This window comes from Neovison vison, chromosome 6 (genome assembly GCF_020171115.1).
Source record: "Neovison vison isolate M4711 chromosome 6, ASM_NN_V1, whole genome shotgun sequence".
Lineage (NCBI taxonomy): Eukaryota > Metazoa > Chordata > Mammalia > Carnivora > Mustelidae > Neogale > Neogale vison.
This window is the reverse complement of record NC_058096.1, coordinates 130,087,917-130,111,599: the sequence shown is the minus strand read 5'-3', so window position 1 is coordinate 130,111,599 and position 23,683 is coordinate 130,087,917. Positions and strand designations below refer to the sequence as shown.

The 23,683-nt window shown below is 45.4% G+C and overlaps 1 protein-coding gene across 1 annotated transcript in view; it reads left to right on the top strand.

The window, feature by feature from the left end:
• Positions 1-22,493, top strand: part of BFSP2 (beaded filament structural protein 2) — a 65,861-nt gene extending 43,368 nt beyond the window's left edge. The window contains exons 3-6 of the mRNA XM_044255179.1: positions 1,019-1,175; positions 2,216-2,377; positions 15,473-15,604; positions 22,269-22,493. Of these exons, the coding sequence (XP_044111114.1) occupies positions 1,019-1,175; positions 2,216-2,377; positions 15,473-15,604; positions 22,269-22,493 (676 nt within the window). The remainder of the gene's footprint in view (positions 1-1,018; positions 1,176-2,215; positions 2,378-15,472; positions 15,605-22,268) is intronic.
• The last annotated feature ends 1,190 nt before the right edge of the window (positions 22,494-23,683 follow it).

The following is a 23,683-nucleotide window of genomic DNA, read 5'->3' as shown; positions in this document are numbered from 1 at the left end:
GGTAAGAGTTTGAATAGTTGAATCCTAAATTCCCTTAAAACTCCTAAATCCTAAGATGCTTTCTTCAGTGAATGATGTGAGATTTCTCAGTTCTGTGGATGGATGAAGCTAAGGTATGAAGTGTGACTGAGGCGTGCAGCTGGTGGAAGGCCATAGAAGGAAAGGAGTAACACTGAGAGAAATTGGCAAAGATGTCGGGCGGTTTATAAAAAGAAGGCTCTGTGCAAACCAGAGATGAAAAGAACTCAGGGGGCAGTTTCAGATTTGTGTCGATGTGTGTACTTGTGTGTGTTATTATACAGGCTGCAAGTTTTTAAAACCCTGAATATTTCACATATAAATCCAGGTTTCCCATTGTCCTTGAAGAGGACTGGCACAGTCCTTCCCAGGCAGAGGTAACGGAAGGAGCAGAGCACCAGGTCCCCTTGCATGAAGAATGAGGGATGTTGTGGGCTTCAATCCCTATCTCTCCCTGCTTCCCAGACCCGACCCTCGTCCCTCATCTATATTCCCCACTTGGCCCCTAAAAGCATTTGGATTTGCAGCCAGTTTTAAAATTGCACATGGGCTCTTTGGAGACAGAAACCATGCTTTTCCATTTGGGGATTGCTAGTGTGTAGTCTGGTGCTTAGCAGATTCTCAGTAATGCAGTAATGTTTGGTAAAGGATCCTCGGGTGGGGGGTGGGGAAGGATGACAAATCAGAATAATGGTGACGCGCCAGATCCCCCTACCTGGATCTCAGCTCCTGGAGAAGTTTCCCTGGAGTTCTATGCTTCCAGCGCCTCATTAGCCTGACAGCCTGTAAAGCTAGGTTATCAGAAGTTGGCTGCCTCTCGCTTTCATTTTAATAAATCAACATGTAACACTTGCAGTAACAGTGCCCTCCAAGCCGTTGGAACAGTGACTTCTAACATTCATTTGTCTATCACATAATTGGCTTGTCGTTACCATCTGTAACCTGGTTATTTCCCCTTCTGGGTTGCCCACCTATACTGATTAAGCTCCTTGATCTGCAGATATGAAAATGAGCAGCCATTTCGAAAGGCAGCGGAAGAGGAAATTAACTCGCTGTATAAAGTCATTGATGAAGCTAATTTGACAAAAATGGATCTGGAGAGTCAAATAGAAAGCCTGAAAGAAGAACTTGGCTTTCTGTCAAGGAGCTACGAAGAGGTAGGTGGGGGCCGGGGGGACACTGGCTTGGCCGCAGCCCAGAGGCACGCAGCTGTCTGATGAGCTCGCAGTCAGTGACAGTGGCTGCTGTCGGCCTCTCCGCCTCACTTGCCCAGGGCTGTGGGCAAAACACGAGTAAAATGCTTCTGAATCCTTATAGTGGGTAAGGTGATGCTGGGAGTCTCCAATTCAGATGGCTTCAGCCCAGGCTGGAACACAAATGAAGGAGAGGCAGGTCCACGGGGGAGAGTGAGGGAGCTGTGTCGAGCCAGAGAAGGCATCCCCTAACTCAAGGCTTCGTACTCTGGGGCCTTTTTTGTTTGTTGGTTGGTTGGTTGGTTTTAACCCTGCACGGAACAAACAAAATAACTTTGATGGTAGATCCAGGCTGTGGTTTGCACACACTCGTTAATGAAATTAGGTCAGCTCATGGAGTGACAGGACTCAACGGGACAAAGTGACCTCCCAATCATGATTCGGTCCAGCTGCCTGCAGAACAGCCCCAACTCTGTTCCACCTCATACATGTCACTGTCTGAGCAGACATCGAATGTGCTTTCAGCTGAAAAAGTCAAACCCAACTTAACTGTGCTTACCTTGAGAAGATCCTTCCTTTGTCTGACCTTAGGCTCACCAGGAGCCCTAAGTCCACGTCCCCTGCTCCTAGCTCAGTCGTTTGCCACCCTTTAGCGACCTCTAAATCTCTCCCAGCCTACTCTGACTTAGCGAAATTCAGACATTTCATCTTGCTGTTGTTGCTTCCTCTGAATTATTTTGCTATTTATGCATTTGGTATTTGCTTTGAGTGGGCCCAGGCTTGCAAACACCAGCCTAAGAAATGCCTCCTGCTTGCAAAAGACCATGGCATGCGTGCTGGCAAGAGGGTCGGGGATTTTGCCAGGTTCTGGGAAGCCCCATGTTTGGCAGGAGCAGAATGAGAAGCACCAGGGGTGCGCACAGACCTGGGCTTCTGCTGGCAAAAACTCTGTGTGCTCTCCTTGTCCTCTGGAACTCACCTGGAGTGTATATTGTCTTTTGCAGGATGTGAAAGTGCTGTACAAACAGCTGGCAGGGTCTGAGCTGGAACAAATGGGTGTTCCCATCGGCACTGGTCTGGACGACATCCTCGAGACCATCAGGATCCACTGGGAGAAAGATGTCGAAAAGAACCGGGCAGAAGCAGGAGCCTTGCTCCAAGCCAAGGTGAGGCAGGACCTTTTCCCTGTGCAGAAGGAGGCCAAGCAAAGGTGAAAGGCAGTCAACATAGGAAAGAAGAAATGCAACAGTTTCAATCTCATTAGACACAAGATAAATACAATTTAAAATAATAACATTTTGTTTCCCTGTCTAAAGGCATAATGTGTTTAAAATGGTAATACATTTTTTTTTAAGATTTTGTTTATTTATTTGACAGACAGATCACCAGTAGGCAGAGAGGCAGGCAGAGAGAGAGAGGGAGAAGCAGGCTTCCCACCAAGCAGAGAGCCCGATGTGGGACTCGATCCCAGGACCCTGAGATCATGACCCGAGCGGAAGACAGAGGCTTTAACCCACTGAGCTACCCAGGCGTCCCTAAAATGGTAATACTTGATGTGATGGGGACAAGTGTGTGATGAAGTAGGTTCTTCCCTATATTACTGAGGAGAGTAAACTAGTATGACATGTTTGAGTAAGGAAATTGATGATATGCATTGAGAATCTTGAAATGCCCCTGCCTACCAGTTGAATAATCTAGAGACTGTCCTAAAGAAATAATTGAAAATACAAAGTTTATATCTAAATGTATTCACTGAAACATTCATTATACCAAAGAAAAAAATTGGGAGAAAAGCACATGAATGTTTAATAGTAAGAGTAAGGCTAAGCTACAACCTTTCCAGACAATGAAATACCAGGTAATTATTAGAAATATTTATGAAGCATTTATAACAACATGGGAAATGCTCACATAATAAGGTCAAATGGGGGGAAATAAGAGAGTACAGAAAGGTATATACCAGGAACCAATAAACTTTGTCAAGCACCAAAAAATAAATATGCGACTTCCTGGACATGACAGTCTACTACAACAATTCAGTCTATTACAACAATTGGAAAGACAAAAGGTAACACATGAGCATGACTGTGTTGCAATAAAACTTTATTTATAGAAACAAGAGGTAGGCTGGATTTGCCTGCAGGCTGCAGTTGGCCAACCCCTGGTAGACACAGTAGAAAGCATTCAAACAAAGAAATGAGGCATCAAGCAAAAATTCAAAAGAAAACACTAAAATGAATTGGTGTTAGCAGTGGTTGTCTTTGAGGGAGGGACCTATTTGACATGTCGAGAGGTTTTTTTCTTTCTTGCTTTCTGAGTATAATATTTTTTCAAGTGTTTTTTAAGCAGTATGAGTTATATTCATGGAGGGAAACATCTCTTTATTAAACCTCATAAATAATAAAGGAATTAACCAGAAAACAGAATGCCCAGGGTTTGTTCTTCCCTTCTCCATCTCCCACCCCTCTGTGACTTGGGGATTCTGAGGCACAGGACCAGAAGAACAGAAGAGGAAGGAAAGTGTAGAGAAAGTATGAAAAATAAAGTAGCTAATTTTTTTTTTTGAGAGAAGGCATGCAGGCAGCTTCTATGCTCTGGGTTACTGTTCGGTGGGTCTCAAGCCCATCTGCACAGCAGAATTATTCCAGAACATTGTCAAGAATGCTCATGCCCAGGCCAAAACTCTCTGGATGATTCTAATGTACAGCCAGGTTTGAGAGACACGAGAGTTTATAAAAGCTACCAGAAAAAACCCCAAGGAAGACCTTTTCTGTTCTTTGTTCTCCCATGTCCCTTCAGCCCCCTGCCCCCCTCAGTATCAACAGGAACCTTCCCAGCATGGTCTTCCCAATTCTGGATCCCCCAATATTCTCCAGCCTCAAAAACATCTTTACTCCCCGTTTCTCTACCCAGATCCCTTTTCAACAGCCCCTTTTCTTTCTGACCTTAATTCTTTGGGCCACGTCTCTACAAATTCTTGCTATGGCAAATAGTGCCTACTAACTGCACAACAAACTGTGTCCCACCCCAACCAGGTGAGAGGGGGAACCACACAAAGGGAAAAATGAAACCAAACCATAGATTTGATGTGGGGCCATTGCTTCTTTTTTAGGAGACTCATGAATATTCATAATTCATGACCTGAGACACCACAGCATCCCCTTTCCTCACTTCAGAGGTGAGGATCCAGATCCAGGGAGGGCAGCTGATGTCCTGAAGTCACATAGCTGGCTGGCAGCACTGTGGCTCAGCCCTCCTGGCTCTCGGGTCAGGCACCTTTTCCCCACATTGGGTAGTCGTTCCTCCTCCATTCTGTTTCCAAAGTGAGAGCTCTGTGGCCCAGCAGTTTGCAGCCTTGCTTCTGTCTCAACACTTCTGGGGCATACCCCACATTGCAGTGATTATTTCTTTGGGGAAGCGGGCGGTGGTGGGGGGGGGGACACATTATAAATAACAGTAAAAAATCTACGTAGTGTGAAAAAGAAAAAAATCCTGGCCATTATTACTCACCCTTCACCCTCTTGAGAATCATCACCAGCCCAACAGTAATTCAAATATTAATTCTGAACAGATTCATTAGTGTTTTTTTAATAGAGTAATCTGAAAGCTACTTCTCAGAGAAAACAGACAGTACTTGTTTTCATTTGGCTAATGCTGCTGGGGCCTCTTGCAGAAAGACAGAGCTCAGAAAATATTTGCAGATGAGTGAATTCCTCCGATCATCAACAGAGATCAGAACTGACAGCCAGAAGTCCTCCAATAAATAGTTTTGTCAGTTGCTGTCATGCCCTTAGGGGCTGACATTTGCCCATCCTGAGCACCTCTTGTCTGTTTCTTGGCAGCGAGGCATTAATGTAAAATGGTTTAGCACACACTCCTTTCAAACGTTTTGCAGAGAGCATACAGACATGTATTTAATTACCTTTCAGGTTGCGGAGGCTGAAAATTAATTGACATGATTAATTTATGTCTTTGTTTAGGTTTCCCCAGAAACTGACCTTGTCTGAGACAAATATTAAAGAGGAAATGGTTTATCTGGGAGCTGGGGGAGGGAGTGAACCAAAACACCAGTAGGGAAGAAGCAGAGGAGGGAACCAACAAAGAACTCATTATCCAACCAGCACCCACTGGGGGAGACTGGACTCTGCACCCACAGGGTTTCTGGATAATAGTACAGAATTGAAGAGGGGAAAGGCAAGGAAGCTGGGGTAGTGATACCATCCCCATCAGACATCTGCGGTCTGCTAGCGGTGTGACCTTTCAAAGACTTCAAAGAAGGTTCTCCCAGCCAAAGAAGGGTAAAATCTGGCAGTGGAACAGAAGGGTGGGGAGAACCACATGTTCTGGAAAAAAGGTTCCTGAGGGATAAAGGTGGATGCCATCAGCATCTGCTCCCAAGTTATCTGCTAACTCTTCTTATTTTTAAGTCATTAAAAGCTTATAAAGAGGTTCGGGCTAGGTTCTCTCCAGCCTCGGTCATGGATGTCAGGAACTTTGGTGGTCCAGCTTTCAGAGCTTCTCAAGTTCTGTAACTCCATGTTTGAAGGAGAGTCAGTTTGGTCCAGAGAATTTCTGGAGGGTCTTCCAAGTCAGCTCTCCCTTGTCTGCTTGTTGTGGTTACCAAGCCCTGGGTATTTGGGGATGCTTGGGGAACGACAGACAACATGCCATCCCACCCTCCAGACCTCCTGGCTACCCATGGAATACATTCCCCACAGACCCTAAACAGGCCGCCTGGGAGAATATGGAAGAACCCCTATCATTCAGCTTTTTCCTAGCATGCCTATGTTAAGATGCTTCCAATCTGTAGCAGGCAACTTGCGTTCTTAATCTTCTCCCTGGGATCTTCCTCCCAGGGAAGGGCTCTACACTGTCACTCCTGGAAGCCTCATCTCTGTCCCTTATTCACTGCAGTGGGAGGGAGTATACAATAACCAAAGGCTTATTCAATTGCCAGCATCAGCTGGTGTGGTGGGATAGGAAGTGCCAACAAAAGAGAACTCAGCTTCCTTTCAATAGCCCCAGGGGCCAGGAACCTCACAGGAAATGCGCTCATCCTATCTCTTCCGACAGTGGTCTGCGCTTGCCTTGGACCTGTTCAAGGCATTTGTGGTCAGGAACTTTATGGTTGCTATAATGACCATGTCTTAAACAGCCCCAATGACACATCATGGAGATAGTTACGAATGAAGAGAGGTGAACAGATGGAGATGAATCGTGAGGTTTCTGGTTATTGATAGTCTTAGAGCTGGTTGAGACATTAGCCACTGACTAGAGCAGTGCCCTCTTATAACAATTTCTGTGAGGATGGGACTGTCATGGGTCTGCGCAGTTACCCAGTATGATAGCCACTGGCCACATGTGCTCTTGAGCACTGGGAATGTGCCTGATCCAACTGAGAAACTGAGTTCTTAATTTTATTTAATGTTTACTAATCTTTATTTAAATAGCTATGTGTGGCTAGCGGCTACCATATTGGACAACGCAGGTCTAGATCTATCCATGAGCAGACTCCTAACCTTGGATAACATGTCTCCATATCATCCACATTCACGAACAATAATTATATAGGCTGTCATAGCAACACCCACTCTTTGCTTGCTTGTACCAAGAAGTGTGAATAGAATATATGAAATTGTATGGAATGGGTTTCTGCTAGTCAACTGAGGTCAATGGCTCTAGATGACAAGATGGCCTGATGTGATATCCCCACAAGAGCCAACAGGGAGAGTTCCTTTCAAGGAGAATAGAAAGAGCAGAACCCCTAACAGCATCTTAATCTAGGGGGTCCCTGTGCGTTCATGAGTCAGCAATAATCCCTGATTTCTCTTCAGTGAAATAAGCCATGATCTATTCTGGCGTGCTTACTGCAAGCACCGAAGGGAGTCATCTAGCCTTTCTACACCTCCTACTATGTCACAGGGAGACCTTGGCAAAGGGCCCCAGCCCACTTTCATTTCATTTTTTATTTACTTGGATTTTATGTAAGCATTATTAATCTGTAATACCCTCACTTGTTTCAAAGTTCAAAATGTACAAAATGACATACAATGAAAAATGACATCTAACCCAGGTCCCAGCCACCCTCAGTTCTTTACTACAGGGTTGATCAAGGTTATCCTTTTACTATGAGTCTTTTCAGAGATACTTTATGCACATGCAAGGAAATATGTGTAAATTCTCTCTCTCTCTCTCTCATTACACAAATAGTAGTATACAGAACATACTGCTTTTTAGATGCATAATATTAAACCACAGTGGGTGGCAAATTATAGCCCACAAGCAAAATCTTAGCCTCTGCCTGTTTTTTTGCAAGTAAGTTTTATTGGAACGAACACAGCTATGCTCATTCACTTACATATTGTCTATGGCTGCATTTGCATACACCAGCAGAGCGGAATAGTGGCAGTGGAGGCCATATGGTCTGCTAGGCCTAAAATATTCACTATCTGGCCCTCGACAGAAAAAACTGTTCTAGCAATGGGTATTCCAGGACTTATTTAATGCCCTGCTGATCGATATTTAGGGAACTTCCAATCTTTTGCTTTTATACATTAGACTAGTCACTAACTGCATATGTCCCTCACTTCCCAATATAGCAAAATATCTGCTGGATAAATTCCTAATTGTGGAATTTCTGGGTCAAAAATTATGCACACTAGCAGTTTTGATAAATATTGTCAAATTACTCTCAATGAAGGTTGTAACAATTTACTTTCCCATCAGAAGTGTTTGACAGTGCCCATTTTCCCATATCCTCACCAATACTGTGGGTTCTCATACCCTGTGATCCTTGTCAATAGTAGAGATAAAACACAGTTTTTCAGTGCAGTTTTATTTTGCATTTACCATATTATAAGGAAAGTGGAACATCTTTTGTACATGCTGAATTCCGGCCATATTTGCTCTTGTTTATATTATGGGATCATATCCCTTGCCCATTTTTATTAGGTCTTGGACTTTTTATTACTGGTTTGTAGTGACTCTTTGTACACTAGAGAAATTAGTCCTCTCCTTGCAGTAAGTTGTATGTATGTCCCCAGCTGATCAATTGTCTTTCTATTTAAGTTATGGTAGTTCCAGGTGGCTTTCAAAAGATACTGTTAGCCAGTAGGGCAGGGTTGCTATAGGAGCTAGGAGGCCGGGGTTTGGTTCCCGTCACTGTGTGTTACAGGAGCGTAGCCAAGCTGGTCAGAGCTGGGGGACAGAGTAAGGGGAATCAGTAGTAGTTAAAAGGGAAACTAAAGAGACTGTCTCATTGAGGTAAGCCCTGCCTATCTTTCACCTGTTTTTTACCCAGTACAACATGAGTATAATAGAGGCCACACCCAGACCCTCAGCTTCCATGTTGTTTCTCCAACCTCACAACTGGTCGACAACCAATATTTGAGTGATGGTTTATATTGGGGATCACCCAACACTGTAACCTCCACATGCTACCAAGAAATCTTTACTCACTCACTCATACAGACTCCATTTGCCAAGCGAATATTTGACAAATGTCAAAAACAAGCAGGCGCCAGGCCCTGTACATGGGGCTGTGGGCACAGAGTCCCTGGCCCGTCCCTGGCCACCCAGTTCTTCAGTCTCAAAGCTATCTTAGGTATTTCTCAATGGTAGCTCTTTCCCATGAAAAGGGTAGGGACCTTACTTCTAAAATAAGAGACTTGCAAATATAAAATAACCCAAATCCCTGAGGAATTAAAGTAGTAGTGTTTGCATTCAATGCTTACTGGTCTTTGAGAAGAGACAGAGCAGAGGAGACTCTTCTTTGGGATGGAATGACCTCCATGAACCAGAAGAAAAATACTATCATTAAACTTCTCCAATAATTACTTTAAGAAGAAAAACATATTTTTCTCTTTGGAATTCCACTCACCGCTGAGCCTCTCCTGCTGCCTTCATCAGTGGGGTACCCTTCCTTATGACCAAGGGGCAGCAAGTCCGCAAAGCCGGGTGTCCCTTGCTGTGTCCTTGGGCAGCTTCCACTGAGGCTGGGAATCGGTCCCATAGCCTTTCATGAGTAGCTTCAATAGCCAGGCAATTCCTGTGTCAAACAATTCAAGGAGACACTTGGCTTAGCCTAGCCAGGCCAGCCCTCCTGCCAACACCATAGTTCCATTGAGTGAGACACATACTTCTTTTTAGCTCCTGCTAAGGAGAGTTGCTGTCTCAGGTGAAGACTGGATGGCATCTGGCCTTCAGCCTACGACTGGCTGGAGTAGGTCAGGGTTGTGGATGCTGCTTGTCTATAACTATCCTTAGCTAAGTAACATTTATATAATTCCCATGGTCGTTATAATACTGATAAGCTAATCCTCTTAATTAAAAGGAGGTGTGATTTCATTCCATTGATGGGGGACCCTTCCTTTCTACAGTCCCTCGCATGTGCCTAGGACACACTGTAGACCTTTAGTAAATGTACTGGGAGTGCCCAAGGTGTGAAATACCATGTTAGGTCCCCAGTGCAGACAGAGGCATCAGTAAGAAGTTGTCCTTGCAAACAAGCTTACTACAATCTAGTGCAAGGTTGGCTGAGGGCAGGTGGCAGGCAACAGATAGAAAGACCATTCTACAAGGCAGAATACCACATGCTTGCAAGCAGAGTCAGCAGAGTATTTAGTAAGCCTGTACCAAGTGCCCAGACCATGCCCTAAGCACCTGATAAGCCATCCTCATTTCATCTTCCCACAGAGTTAGGTATTGTGATCTTCTCTGTTTCACAGAGGAAGGAACTAAAGCACAGAGAGTTTTGTCACTTCCCCGAGAACACACAGTTCCAGAGTGGTGAAACTGAGATTCAGACCACACGTTCTGCCTCCAGAACCATCACTCTGGACTGCTAGGTTGGCCTGGGCAGATCACATGGAGTGCGGGGGAGTCTTGATGCATTGTCTTGTGGAATGTGAGGTTGAGAGGCCTTTGTCTTGAGGGTCCAGAAGGTTATGCCAGACTTTTGTCATGATCTTCCCAAACCATGATTCTGTGCCCTCCCCACGGGATAAGATTCCTCCTTGATATAAGATGGTGAATGCCTGTCTCTGTGAGGAATTCGTTGCTTTCCCTTTCTCCATGAGAGTGAACATCATAAGGTTAGTGGGATCCCATGAGGTCCAAGGGGCTGCAGAGCAAGGCGGTCAGCTATACTCAGCAGCAGAGCAAGGCTCTTGTAAAGCTCTTGTTCACGGGCTTCAAAAAGAGAGAGCTCAAACCACTGGCTGAAATCCACACAGCAACTGCTGGAGAAAGGCAGAGGACACAGTTCAACCTCTCAGCACCCGTCTTGGATACGTGCTCTGCTAGGAACACACCTGCGTAGCAGAGGGGTGGGTTTGGAGATGGCCCTTTTCCCCCCCTCCACGTGGAGACTCTCAAATATTTCCTTCTGCCTTACTCCCAAGCATACTGTCCTTCTTCTTTCCCATCTACTTTCACGTGTACTAACGTGTACATTTAATTTAAATTTTTTAATTTGCAATTTTTTACCATGTTTCCAAGTGTCTATGTGCTCTCCTGTCCCAGAAATATAGAAGGAGTGCAAAGGCGCAGGTTGGCCCCCTGCACAACAAAGCCAAGATTTCAAGCGGGTTTGAAAGTCTGGGGACCAGCATGTTTTAATCTCATTACACATCCTAGCAACTGCACGCCACAACAAAATACAGTCCTACCTTCCTAGACTCAGGTCTAGAATGGCATACCTGCTATTTGGTCTGCGAGGAGAAATCTTGAAGGCATTGGGTGGAAATGGAAACAGAAGTAATTATTAATCAGAAAGCATAACTCTAAAAAGCCATTGGAGAAGGACAAGTAATACTTTTAGGTGAGTTAAAGCAGCAGACTGTCCCCAGATGGAGGGCAAATACCATTCATAAGCTGATTTGAGAAGGTATTGGGCATGATATAAAATGACACTGAATCCCATAGTGATCAAATTCATTTTTTTCTCTTTCAATCTTAATTAAACTGTATAAGAAAGTTTTCATTGGGTGCTGGTAGGTCATCAACACTACTCTTATACTCATCCATCTCACCTTTCAACAAAGAGAAAGCAGGCTTTGGGACTCAGCTGTGTGGTGGGCAACATTTGCTCAAATAAAGTAACATTGGTTTATTTTAATGTCATTAATTTTTCAGCTATATTTTGTCTATGACCAACAGTTTTACGGTTTTATCTGTTTCCTTAGCAATCTAGAACTTTGTTCCCATGGACCAGGCATCACATGGGAGTTTTAAATGCAGATTCCTGGGCCCACTCAGCTCTCCTCAATCAGAACTTGCATTTTCTTAAGTTCTCTAGATCATCCTGAGGCACATAAAATTTGAGATCTTATCTACAGCTTCCATTTTAAACACATTTATTTACAAATGAAACATGAATCGATTTAAATAAAAATTTAAATAAAAAATTCATTTTATTTTAAATTTATTTATTTATTTTAAATAAAAAATTTTATTTAAAAATTTAAATAAAAATTGAGTCAGTATTCAGATATGTGAAAAACCATGCTACTTGTTGAATGTTTGGGTAACACTCCAATCCAGCAATCATCCCACTCCCCCCAAGATCAGCACGTACCTCTGAATACAGACCCCTCATTGTCTGGGTTGAGAAGAGGGCAGATCACCTGCAGGACTGTGCTGGTGGCCTTGACCAGCAGATCTACCCCAGACCCACCTACCTAAGCTTTGAAATTTGCCTTGGAACTACTTTGCCACCTGGAACTACCATAACTTAAAAAAAGAAAGACAACTGATAAGCTGGGGACATATGTACAACTTACTGCCGGGAGGGGACTAATTTCTCTAGTGTACAAAGAGTCACTACAAACCAGTAATAAAAAGTCCAAGACCTAATAAAAATGGGCAAGGGATATCTCACTGAAGTGAGACTTGACTTCCACTCATGCCCACTTCTGACCCAGGGTATGCTGGTAATGTTTCATATCTACTCTCCAAGGACAAATGTAAGCATTTGTGTTTATGTGCCAGTCAGATTCACAATATCATATCAAGGTAAGATAGAAGTTTCTGATGATGTGTTCTTTATATAATTTTAGAGATAACCTAAATTTTAGAATAAAACACATACTTTGCTTTTCCATTTGCACCTATACCTTCAGTGTGACTGACTAGCTATCTCTTGCAAAATCTGCCAACTGTTTTTATAATTCTGTCATCGACAATATCCAAAATCAGATTTAAAAATATGCTCAATTATTAATATCTGATTAAGCAAAAAGTCACTCACATCAATGATAAATGAAAATAGGTCCAATATGAATTTCGGTTGCTATTTCCATTGACCTTAATGAGTCCTTTCATCAATGACATTAGTTATTTCTTTGCAAATCAGTAATAGTTTATAAATATTGGAAAGCTATTACCTCTAATTTTTTTGCTATTCATAATGTGGCAGCTATAGACATTTTAAGTTTAATCTGCATTATTAACATTTTCTGCATCCCTTTCTTAAGTCTAGACAGTCAGCAAAACAATTCAAACCCTGATTTGTAGTGTTTGCCAATTTCCATGAGGTAAAAAAAACTCATCACAGCTAATTTCAAACTCCTAACTTGATGTAAATAAGCACAGAGTTTGGAAGAGATGCTCAGAAGCTCACCAGTAAATGTTATGCCTACCCCACAGGTACCATCGATATAAATAACTTTGATACAGCACAGATAATGATAAAATGTAAATAAATTAGCAAGTGATGTGTTTGGAGTATTACCATTTAATATATATTAATTGTAAGTGGATATAATTTAATTTTTAATGATGGCTGTGTTTACCAAGCAGCTTACAGACTTCCTGAAAATTTAACCCTCGGCTCTCATGAGCTGTCAGGCATGGGCCCCAGCTGCCGGCTGTCAGCTGCTCCTGGCGGTTCTATCCACCTGCACCTTCCAGCTGCATCTGTCTGCCGGAACCCCGCCCACCCACCCACACAGCCCACCTGGCCAAGTCCCAACCCCAAAAACAGGGAGAGAAATGGGGTGACCCATCACAGCAGGACTTGACAGACCACGAGGATGTTTTAGAGGGGTCCACCTTCACTTAGGGGAAGATGGCTCTACTTTGGGGGCTCTTTTTTTCTTTAAGATTTTATTCATTTATTTGATGAAGAGAGAGACAGCAAGAGAGGGAATACAAGCAGGGTAAGTGGGAGAAGGAAAAGCAGTTTTCCCACTGAGCAAGGAACCCAACGCGGGGCTCAATCCCAGGATGCTGGGATCATGACCTGACCGGGAGGCAGATGCTTAACGCCTGAGCCACCCAGGTGCCCCCACTCTTGGGGCTCTTGATGAATTGGTGGAAATGAATTGGTGGAAGCAGTGGCTTTCAAAACTGGTTGAGAGTACAGCTCTGGCATGGGCCGCAGCATCTCACAGACCATGCGATCTGGAGAAATTAACTCCGTCTCTCTCTGCCTCGGTGTCCTCATGTAAAATAGGAATAACAATGACACTTGCTCCATAGAGTCGTGAAGATCAGCTGAAATAATGGATTTAAGTGGTTAATGGAGTGCTTGGCCCAGAATAAATGCTTAGTGCCTGTTCGTTATCATTAGCAGTACCCAACCTAGAGCGGCTACAAACTCACTTTTGGCTGATACTACTTTTTACATCTAGAAAAGTATATGCAGTCACTATTTGCATGCTTTTAAGGTTCTACAAGTTTCCATACGTATAACCTGTTGGAAGTGTCATAGTGTCTCCTCTCCTTGTCATTTGCATTCTGCGGGGAGGGACTAGGGCTCAGAGAGGCTGAATGATGGTCCATGGACACACAGCCATGGGCTGACTGGTCCGAGCTGGGCCCACAGCTTCCATTCACCTATCGCTGATCCCAGATCTTTAATGGATGTTTTTGTTAAGCTCTGTCTAGCCCTCACACAGGAAGAACTACACCTGGGATGAGCCCTTTGACCCCAGTTTTCTTAGTCAGTCAGTTTGACTGGACTATTGTTGTATAACCCTGTGAATAAGTATTCATATGTAGTAAAAATGATCAATCCAGAACAGGTTTTTTTCTCCCATATCACTGACTTAGAGACGTGCGTCAGGCTGTACCAAAGATGAACGAAAGTGATCTCTAGTTTTTCCCCTTTCTCCAGCAGAGAGAGAAAGAATGACCTATTCCCCCGAAAGTATGGGAAAGAATCAGACTAGGTCCTTGCTGAGGGAGAAACTGCAAAACACAGACCTTCCCCTTGTGTTCACAACTGTGGCCAGACTGGTTTTTACAAGGAAACAGGGACTATCAGATCAAGTAGGATAGTTCCACATTTGAAGAAGGTCTTGTGAGGCAACTGGCACTGCCTGACAGTATTGGGACGGGTTGGGAGTTCTCTGAAAGGCAATTTGTCAACATCCATCAAAATGACAGTTGCATACCCTTTGACTCAGCAGTCCGCTGCAGGGATTTACCCCACAGAGATACTCTCACGTGTGGAAAATGAGGGCTGTAGGTAATTCTTTACACCATTGTTTGTAACAGGCAAAGACTGGAAACAATCTAAGTGCTCCTCAGTGCAGGGCTTCTAGATAATTCTGTACTTCCAAACAAGGCAATACTCTGGAGCCATTAAAAAGAATGTAATTAATTTATATACACTGGTAGAGAATATTTTCTAGGATATATTAAGTACCAAAGCAAGTAGAGGATGATTATATATATTTACTTATAAATGTATGAAATATTTGGCAGGGGCGGGGGTGCCTGGGTGGCTCGGTTGGCTAAGCGATTGCCTTCAGCTTAGGTCATGATCCTGGAGTCTCAGGATCGAGTCCTGCATCAGGCTTCCTGCTCATCGGGGGAGTCTGCTTCTCCCTCTGACCACCCCATTTTATGCTCTCTCTCTTCATTCTCTCTCTTTAAGAAAGAAACAATATAACAGATAGATTCAGATATCATGTGTGTGTGTGTGTGTGTGTGTATAATTTATGGAAAGAGGTATAAGAAACTGGAAGGAGGAGAACTAGGTAATTAAGGCACAGGGACAAAAGGAGACTTTCTCCCATAAATCCTCCAGAAAAAGATTTTGAATTTTATTCTACTTGCATGCACTATATGTTCAAATTCAATAAATGCTTGTATGCAAATCAGGAGGAAGGGTGCCCGTGGAAAAAGAGGGATTTTTCAATCGGCCAGCTGTTTGAGTTAGAGGCTGTGGAGTGGGTCCTGGGAAGTGCAGGAGGGAAAGCGGGCTTTGGGCTGTCCACGCACCCCTGCTCACGCGGAGACCTGCCCCTTCCCAGCAACAGGCAGAGATGGCCCGCATGGCACAGACCCAGGAAGAGAAGCTGGCCGCTGTCCTCAGGCTGGAGCTGCACAACACTTCGTGCCAGGTCCAGAGCCTCCAGGCGGAGACAGAATCCCTGCGGGCCCTGGTGAGTGGGCTGGGAAGAGCCCTGGCATTTCTTTCGTCAATTTTTACTCTCAACTGCACTGTAGTCATCTGGTTTAGGGTTCACAAGAGTCTTGAGGTTCAGCTGATACCGAATCACAACCAGTATAGTGAAGGCTGTTAGTGCCCCACCGGAATACGCGACACCAGGCCTGCTGAGAGGGTTGGCCGCTCACATCCACAGATGTCCCACTTCTCCAGAGAATTGGCCTCAGCCAAACAGTGGACACCCGGCCTGGGCGGTTAGGCCCACCTTCTCTAGCCCTCAACCAATGACTGGCTGACGTGGGGTTTAAAAGCCCAGCCCACTGGCTTCCCAGTGGAATGGGTTTCGCCCTGTACTTCACCCTCGCAGTCTCCCTGTGGGATCAGGCTTTACCAGACTCCAACTGAGACTTCCTCCTGGCTTAGCGCCTTCCTCTGTCCTATCCTGCTTTCCTTGCTCCCCTTTGCTTGAGAGCAACCCCTTAACTCTTTACATGTACCAAGATCCCTGGCTCAGACTCTGCTTCTGGGAAAGCCAAATTAAGACTAGAAAGCTCCAAAAAAAAAAAAAAAGACTAGAAAGCTCCTCAGACTCACTGGGATTTGTGGGAAGGTCTCTTGCATTATTTATTATTAATAATAACTAAAATAATTATTAATAATACAGCAATTTACCCTCTGCTTTCTGGGGGTGAACTGAAGTTCTATTAGGGTACTAAGCCTACACCTCCTCCTTGATGGCCCCTGTGGGGGGGCCCATGTGTACCAATTTGAACCACAAGCATTTTGTCCACACTGCAGTTCCTGAGGGGACGGTTCATGTAATTCTTATGCAGCTGAGGTGGTCTGGACTCTACTGAGGCCCAAGGAGCTCCTGGCTCTCAACAGCTTCAAGCCTTGGGAGAAGTTCCAATACTATCGCTAGTGCCCCTTTCTTCTACCACTCTCCATACACCCTCCTCATCTCAATCTTGCCACCCAAATCCATTCCATCACCAAACCAGCAGCCCAACCTCCCAATGCAGTCTTAGCCTACCATTAAGTTAGCTCACGGATTTATTCTAGTTGGTTCCCTCAGAAACAACATTTTCACTACCCATGGTCAAGATCATTCCATCAACCCTGAGTTCCCCTCTTTCATGTGTCTTCCATTCCCTTGGGTCCATCATCCTCTGGATAACAAGGTCACACTATACCCAGTCAGCTCAGAAAAATGCTGTCTTGCCACAGCACAGCACATGACACACATCTCACTGTCACAGCTCTCCCTCATATTCTGTGATGGGATTGGAGTCACTGCAAGGGGATGTGAGAAAAGGATCGGAGGTGAGAAAAATCAGGAAACTACAGCCTAAAGCAATGCCATTTTAATTTTTTTTTTAATTGTCTGAAAGACAGTTGCATTATTTACTCAGAGTTATGTGAATTTATGCTCATTCGTTTTATTCCCTTGCCCTAACCCTTGATCCTAATATTAGGGGTGCTGCCTTTTCCCCAAGTCCCTTTAAACATGTGTAAGGGGGCTGCCATTTATTCCCCAGATGTCTTTGTGATTGCCAAAACTCCACTCTTCCATAACAGAAAGTGCCAGGCAAAACGCTGGTGACACACACTGAAGCCCACATCATCAGAAAAGCCTGGATGAACTGCACCTGAGGGGAGGCAGCCCGTCACTCAGCACACATTCCACACAGATACTTGCTCCAGTTGTGTGCTGAGCCCTCCATGAGGAAGGTCCCAGGGACACAACCATGAAGTGAATGGTTCCCGTCCTCTAGAAGCTCATAACCACAACGGGTTCAACCAAATGACAGAACATAGAAGAGGGTACTGTGCTCCCCAGAGCGGTTGCTCCTAGCAGCCTCCATTCTCAGTAAGCTCCAGCCTGCCCTCACCTCTGTCCCTCAGCAGATGCTGTCACTCACACTATTCTGCAGGTAGGATTAAGGTCCTCAAACACGAGATCCTCTGTCTTCTGTTTCCAAACTCTGTTTCCAAAACACCTCTGAAGTTTTATCCCCTCTCTCCTCCCTTCAGTAAATTTCCCCTGTCCCCTGTTGTCCCATGTGGGGCATTTCTCTATCTACTGTCCTTTCCTGCATTTTCAGGGTCCCTCCCTCCACTGGGATTGCCTGGCGGTAAAATAGAAAGATTCCTTTTCCAGACCTTCTAGCACCCCCAGTGCTTGGGCTTCATTTACAGACCAGCCCGGTTTCCACAGGAAGGGAAATGCCCAGAACCACCCTTTGGGGTGGTTGGTCTCCTACACTTGAGCCCTTGGACATGTTCTTCCCATGGCTGCAAGGAGACCCATCCCCTCAACTCTGCCCACCCTTACCTGTTTTCACACCCTTGGTACAAGTGAGGTAGAAGATACGCAAGTGCTACACACAGGGAAAAGCCTAGATCCTGACTCCCACAGGTGGGGTGACCTCTCCACCTGCCACCCACTCGCTTTCACAGCCCTGTGGTTCATGTGGTTCTATCAGCTCATCCACCGACATCACATCAACTCCTTGAGGACAGAGACCATGTCTCATTTGCTTCATGCCCGCAAAGCCCTTGATGAGGGTCCAGAATGTCATTTCTTCAAAGTGATACTAATAGTAAGGAGAGCGTGCTCACATGCATTCTCTCATCGGACACTCATAGAGACACTGAGAAGTGTGGTGACTGACGACCCATTTTGCAGAAGAGCAAACTGTGATTCAGGCGTTTGCCCGTGAACACGAGTAACAAGTGGGAGAGCCAAGCCCTTCTGGCTCAATTGCACTTCTAGACCACAGCAGGCCTCTGGAATTGGGGATTGGCCCTCACTCTGGGATCTGGAATCTTGACTCCTCTACTTATCAGTGGAGTGATGCCTCTAAAATTCTGTTTTCTCACTTGCGAAGTGAGGATCTCTTCGGGTTATCATATGTATCTGTCGTGTTAGTGGCTTAAGGCAACAGTGAAAAATGTATTCATTCAGTTTGCAATTTAGGTGGAGTCCAGCAGAGACAGCTGTGCCCTCTGCTGGGGCCGGCCCTTCCAAGAATGGTGGTTTCCGCTCACATATGTGGAGCCTCAGCTGTGCATTTCTTTTTCTTCCTCCATGGGGCCTCTCCAGGTGGCTAGCTGTGACTTCCTCAAATCATGGCAGTCTCGTAGTCAGACTACTGCTGTGGCATCCAGCTTCCCTCAGAGCATCAGCACAGAAGCTACCAGGCCTCTTACCACCCGGCCTGAAAAATCCCTGAATATCACTTATACAGAACTCTGTTGGTCTAAGCAGTCAAAGGCCATCCCAGATCCCACAGGAAGGGAAAGAAACTCCACCGCTTGATGAGGCAGTGGCAAGGCCACCTAGAGAAAGAACACATGGGATGGAAATAGAAATTGCACCTGCCTTTGGAAATGTGCTCTGTCGATGGACCGCCCAGTATTTGCCTCATAAAGTCATGGGGATGATGACTTACGAAACAACGCAGGTCAAGCCCTTAGCACAGTGCCTGGCACAGAGTGAGCAGTCAATAACTGGTATCCATTACTGCCTACCGTTGTAAAATTATTATTATAACCACTGAAATAGTAATCCCAGGTTGGCATCATCCAATCACCTCATTCAAACCCCATCGTCCTGACTACCGGAACAAATCAGAAGAAAATTCACACCCCCAACCAGAAGATGTAGGAGTAGTGACATGCTGGCTGTGCTTGGGACCCAGGACAGGCCGCCTCTGTCCCCTGTGAGCTAGTAGATCAGAGCTCTGGTCACTGGGCCTTCTAGTCAAGGATAGGAGCCCAGATAGCCGGAATAAGGAGCACACCTTCCTGCAGCTTTCAGACACAGCTCAGTCCATCCAGCCACACCTGTTATTCTTGGTCAGAGCAACCTGCACACACACAAGGCCCCCACAGCTCATCTAAGCCTCAGACAGGTGAGCTGGCAGCACTGACTGTCCCCTTGTCCAGCAAGGCCCTCTTTGTATTGGCAACCAGGCACCAGTAATGGTGCTTAAAGCCTACTGAGCTCTGTGTTGCATCAACTCAAATCAGGAATGGAGTTCAAGTCCAGAAATCACATAAGGTCACTATTTTTACTTTATGGAGGGCTTAGCAATTCAAAGAAGTCCCTTCAAATCTCCAGAAACTGGGGAATAAGTATGCTTCTGTGACCTGGGTTTGCTTGCCAGTGCTGTGCTACGGTGGGGTCTGGAGTGGGGAGTGGCCTGATTGCCATTGCTCGAGCCCAAGCATCTCTGTGAGAACCAGGCGAGGATGTCAGGGACTTAGGTGGGAAGAAGCTGGACCGAGACACTGAGGATGGGATGGAAGAGACAGAGGACCTCTGACAGGCATTTGCACAAACATATGTTGGGCAATAGGTCCTAAGTCATCAGAGCAAACTTCAGGCCAAACGGAGAAGTCACCTGTGAACATGGAGCAAAAACTAGACAAATGATCCAAACATGATTCCACGAAAGATCTTTCCAAACAACAGGTGTTACAGGTACAACATTAACACTAAACACTACAAGGAATTTCCTGATGAGCAAACTGGGAAAACCCAGAGAGTTTGGAACGAGTGATTCTCAAAGTGCAGGTGGCCATTTACACATCTTCTTTGCCATAGAGGGGTTTTCAGATCTCACCAAAATAATAACCCTAGGCCAGATGCTGATCTAGATTTCTTTTCTACTAGTCACATTTTTGCCACCAGTAGATGTATCTAGGATGGGAATCTGACGCAATATTCTTATGTCTTATGGAATTAAAATGGTTTAAATAAGGTGATATGATAGCCCCTGCTTAACAGGAGCCATGATTCAAGATGGCATCATGACCCAAAAGTGTCCATTTCAACCACAGTAATCCAAAAGGTATGAAAAATCTCCTAGGAGACATGGTACAGAAAGTTGTTTTAATGAGATTTTATCTCAATTTGAGGAAATATTTATCTGTTCTTATGTGTTATGTAAAAAGCCAGATGCTAAATTATAGGTGCACCATGATTACAACTATTAAAAATGTTAAGGATAGATGCACACAGCTTTTTAAACATCTTTGTTGGTCAGTCCTACAGTCTGCAGGCTTGCTATATGAGAAAATGAGGTTTCCTGTCTAATGGGGAGACAGGTAGAGCAATAAGTGTAACCATAATACAAGTATTATCATCCTGGGCAACACACCCAGATGAGCACCTACTCTGTGCCAGCCCCTGTCTTACCATGAGAGTTACAGAAACTTCCTTTCATCTCTGAAGAGCTCACTGTCTGGTAGAGGAAACATGCCCCTAAGCAGCTCAGCCCACTATGACAAGTTTAAGGGCATGCATGTACTTGGGCAGCCATGGAAAGCCAGAGGAGGGGTCCTAACCCAGCCTGGTGGGGAGAAAGGGCAAGAGACTATCAAGGAAGAAGGAAGACTTCCTGGGGGAGGTGACCCCCAAGCTTGGACTTGGGGATGAATAGGAATGATCCAGGTGAGAAGGAAGGGGAGATACAAATCCAGATTTGGACTTTCAACAAAGCACAGTTATTGCTGTGTAGAGAATGCAGGGGTAGGAGGAACTAGAGACCAAGAGATGAGTTACAAGCTACTAAGCTTACCCCAGGGGAGCAGTGATAAGCATCCATCCTGGGCACTGGTGGCTGGGGGAGAGAGGGCACAGAAGTGAAAACTTTCCAGAATACCTAAAAGGCAGGACTCTGTGATGATTGGATTGCAGAGGGAAGGAAGATGAGGGACATGCCTTTCCCTTGTTTCTAGTCCATGTGAATTCACCAGCAGAAGCACAGGAGAGGTGGGCAGGTTCAGAAAGAAGTCAGTGGCTCCACTGCAGATACGTTGATTTGAGGTGCCCATGACTTGTATATATTTCCAGGAAGAAACTCAGAAGCAGGTTTATGCTGGTGGGAGACATCTGTCCTGGAAACATCAATGCAGGAGGCATCGGGAGAGAGACAGCTAAAGTCATGAGTGTGGCAAAGACCAACCAACACAGGCCCAGGAAGCAGAGCTCAGAGAGAACAGGCTCAAGATGGGACCTTGGGGAGCCCACAGTGAAGGGGCAGATAGGAGAAGAGGCATTAGCCACGGTGTGCTACTAACACACTGAAGAAAACACTGTCGAGTGTGCAACGGCCAGAGACATTCATTCAAACCCTGGCAATCTGGCCAAGAGTGTCAGAGGAGAAGGCGTTTTAGCCAAATGATGGATGCGGTTTCAGCAGTGGAGGAGGAAAGGGCCCCGCAGGGAGTGAGAAATCATGAGCAGAAAGGCCCAGAGGCAATTCAGAGAGCAAGATTTCTTTGAAAAAAAAAAAAAAAAAAACACCTGCGAACTGTCTCTCCTGTGTGTGTCAGTTTCTCACTCTCATTTTTCCTCTCATTATCTTTCACACTCTTTCATTCTGTCTCATCAGTACACCTCATCGTTCTCCCTCTCCTTCCCCTCTTGGCTGTCTTCCTCCCACACCCCCTCAGCAGAAGAATCTGTGAATGAGACCAAACAAGAGACTGGCCTCCGTCCTCTGGAGGCGGAGTCATGGCTTCCCTCTGCAACCCAGCTTGGCCCGTGGAGTTAACGCGCGGCCCAGGCCCAGCGCAGCCCCTGGCGCAGCTCGGCCCAACTGCCTCCTCAAGGGCCCTGCGTGTGGATCGCGTTCTTTCTTTGGCAGAAACGAGGCCTGGAGAACACGTTGCACGACGCCAAGCACTGGCACGACATCGAGCTCCAGAACCTGGGCGCCGTGGTGAGCCGGCTGGAGGCAGAGCTCAGGGAGATGCGCTCTGAGGCTGAACAGCAGCAGCAGGCTCGCGAGCATCTGCTGGCACACAAGGCGCAGCTGCAGAGGGACGTGGCGTCCTACCACGCCCTGCTGGACAGGGAGGAGAGCGGGTAAGCCTCTCGCCGCCCCTCATTCCTGGGACACCTATACATACCCAGGGGTTCAAAATTAAAAGTGCGTTAAACCCTAAAGAAGCAATTAAGGTAAGAAGGAAAAATCACCCTCAAACTCCCCCAACACACACACACTCCCACAGCCTGTGCCCTTGCAGGAATTTTTATTTTTTTCAAATTAATTTTTAAAATTCAATTAATTGACATATAATGTATTATAGGTTTCAGAGGTGGAGGTCAGTGATACATCAGTCTTAAATAACACCCTGTGCTCATTACATCACGTGCCCTCCTTAATGTCTATCACCCGGTTACCCCATCCCCCACCACCCTCCCCTCCAGCAGCCCTCAGTTTGTTTCCTGTGATTAAGAGTCTCTTTTGGGGGCGCCTGGGTGGCTCAGTGGGTTAAGCCGCTGCCTTCAGCTCAGGTCATGATCCCAGGGTCCTGGGATCGAGTCCCACATCAGGCTCTCTGCTCAGCGGGGAGCCTGCTTCCTCCTCTCTCTGCCTGCCTGCCTCTCTGCCTGCTTGTGATCTCTGTCTGTCAAATAAATAAATAAAATCTTTAAAAAAAAAAAAAAAAAGAGTCTCTTTTGGGGCGCCTGGGTGGCTCAGTGGGTTAAGCCGCTGCCTTGGGCTCAGGTCATGATCTCAGGGTCCTGGGATCGAGTCCCGCATCGGGCTCTCTGCTCAGCAGGGAGCCTGCTTCCCTCTCTCTCTCTCTGCCTGCCTCTCCATCTACTTGTGATTTCTCTCTGTCAAATAAATACATAAAATCTTAAAAAAAAAAAAAAAAAGAGTCTCTTTTGGTTTGTCTCCCTCTCTGGTTTTGTCCTGTTTTACTTTTTCCTCCCTTCCCCTATGAACCTCTGTTTTGTTTCTTAAATTCCATGTATCAGTGAGATCTGATGATAAATGTCTTTCTCTGATTGACTTATTTTTCTTAGCATAATACCATCTAGTTCCATCCACGTCATTGCAAATGGCGAGATTTCTTTTTTGATGGCTAAGTAGTATTCCATTGTGTATATATATATATATATATATACCACATCTTCTTTATCCATTTATTTGTCAATGGACATCTAGGCTCGTTCAATAGTTTGGCCACTTTGGACATTGTTGCTATAAACATTGGGGTGCACGTGCCCCTTCTGATAACTACGTTTGTATCTTTGGGGTAAATACCC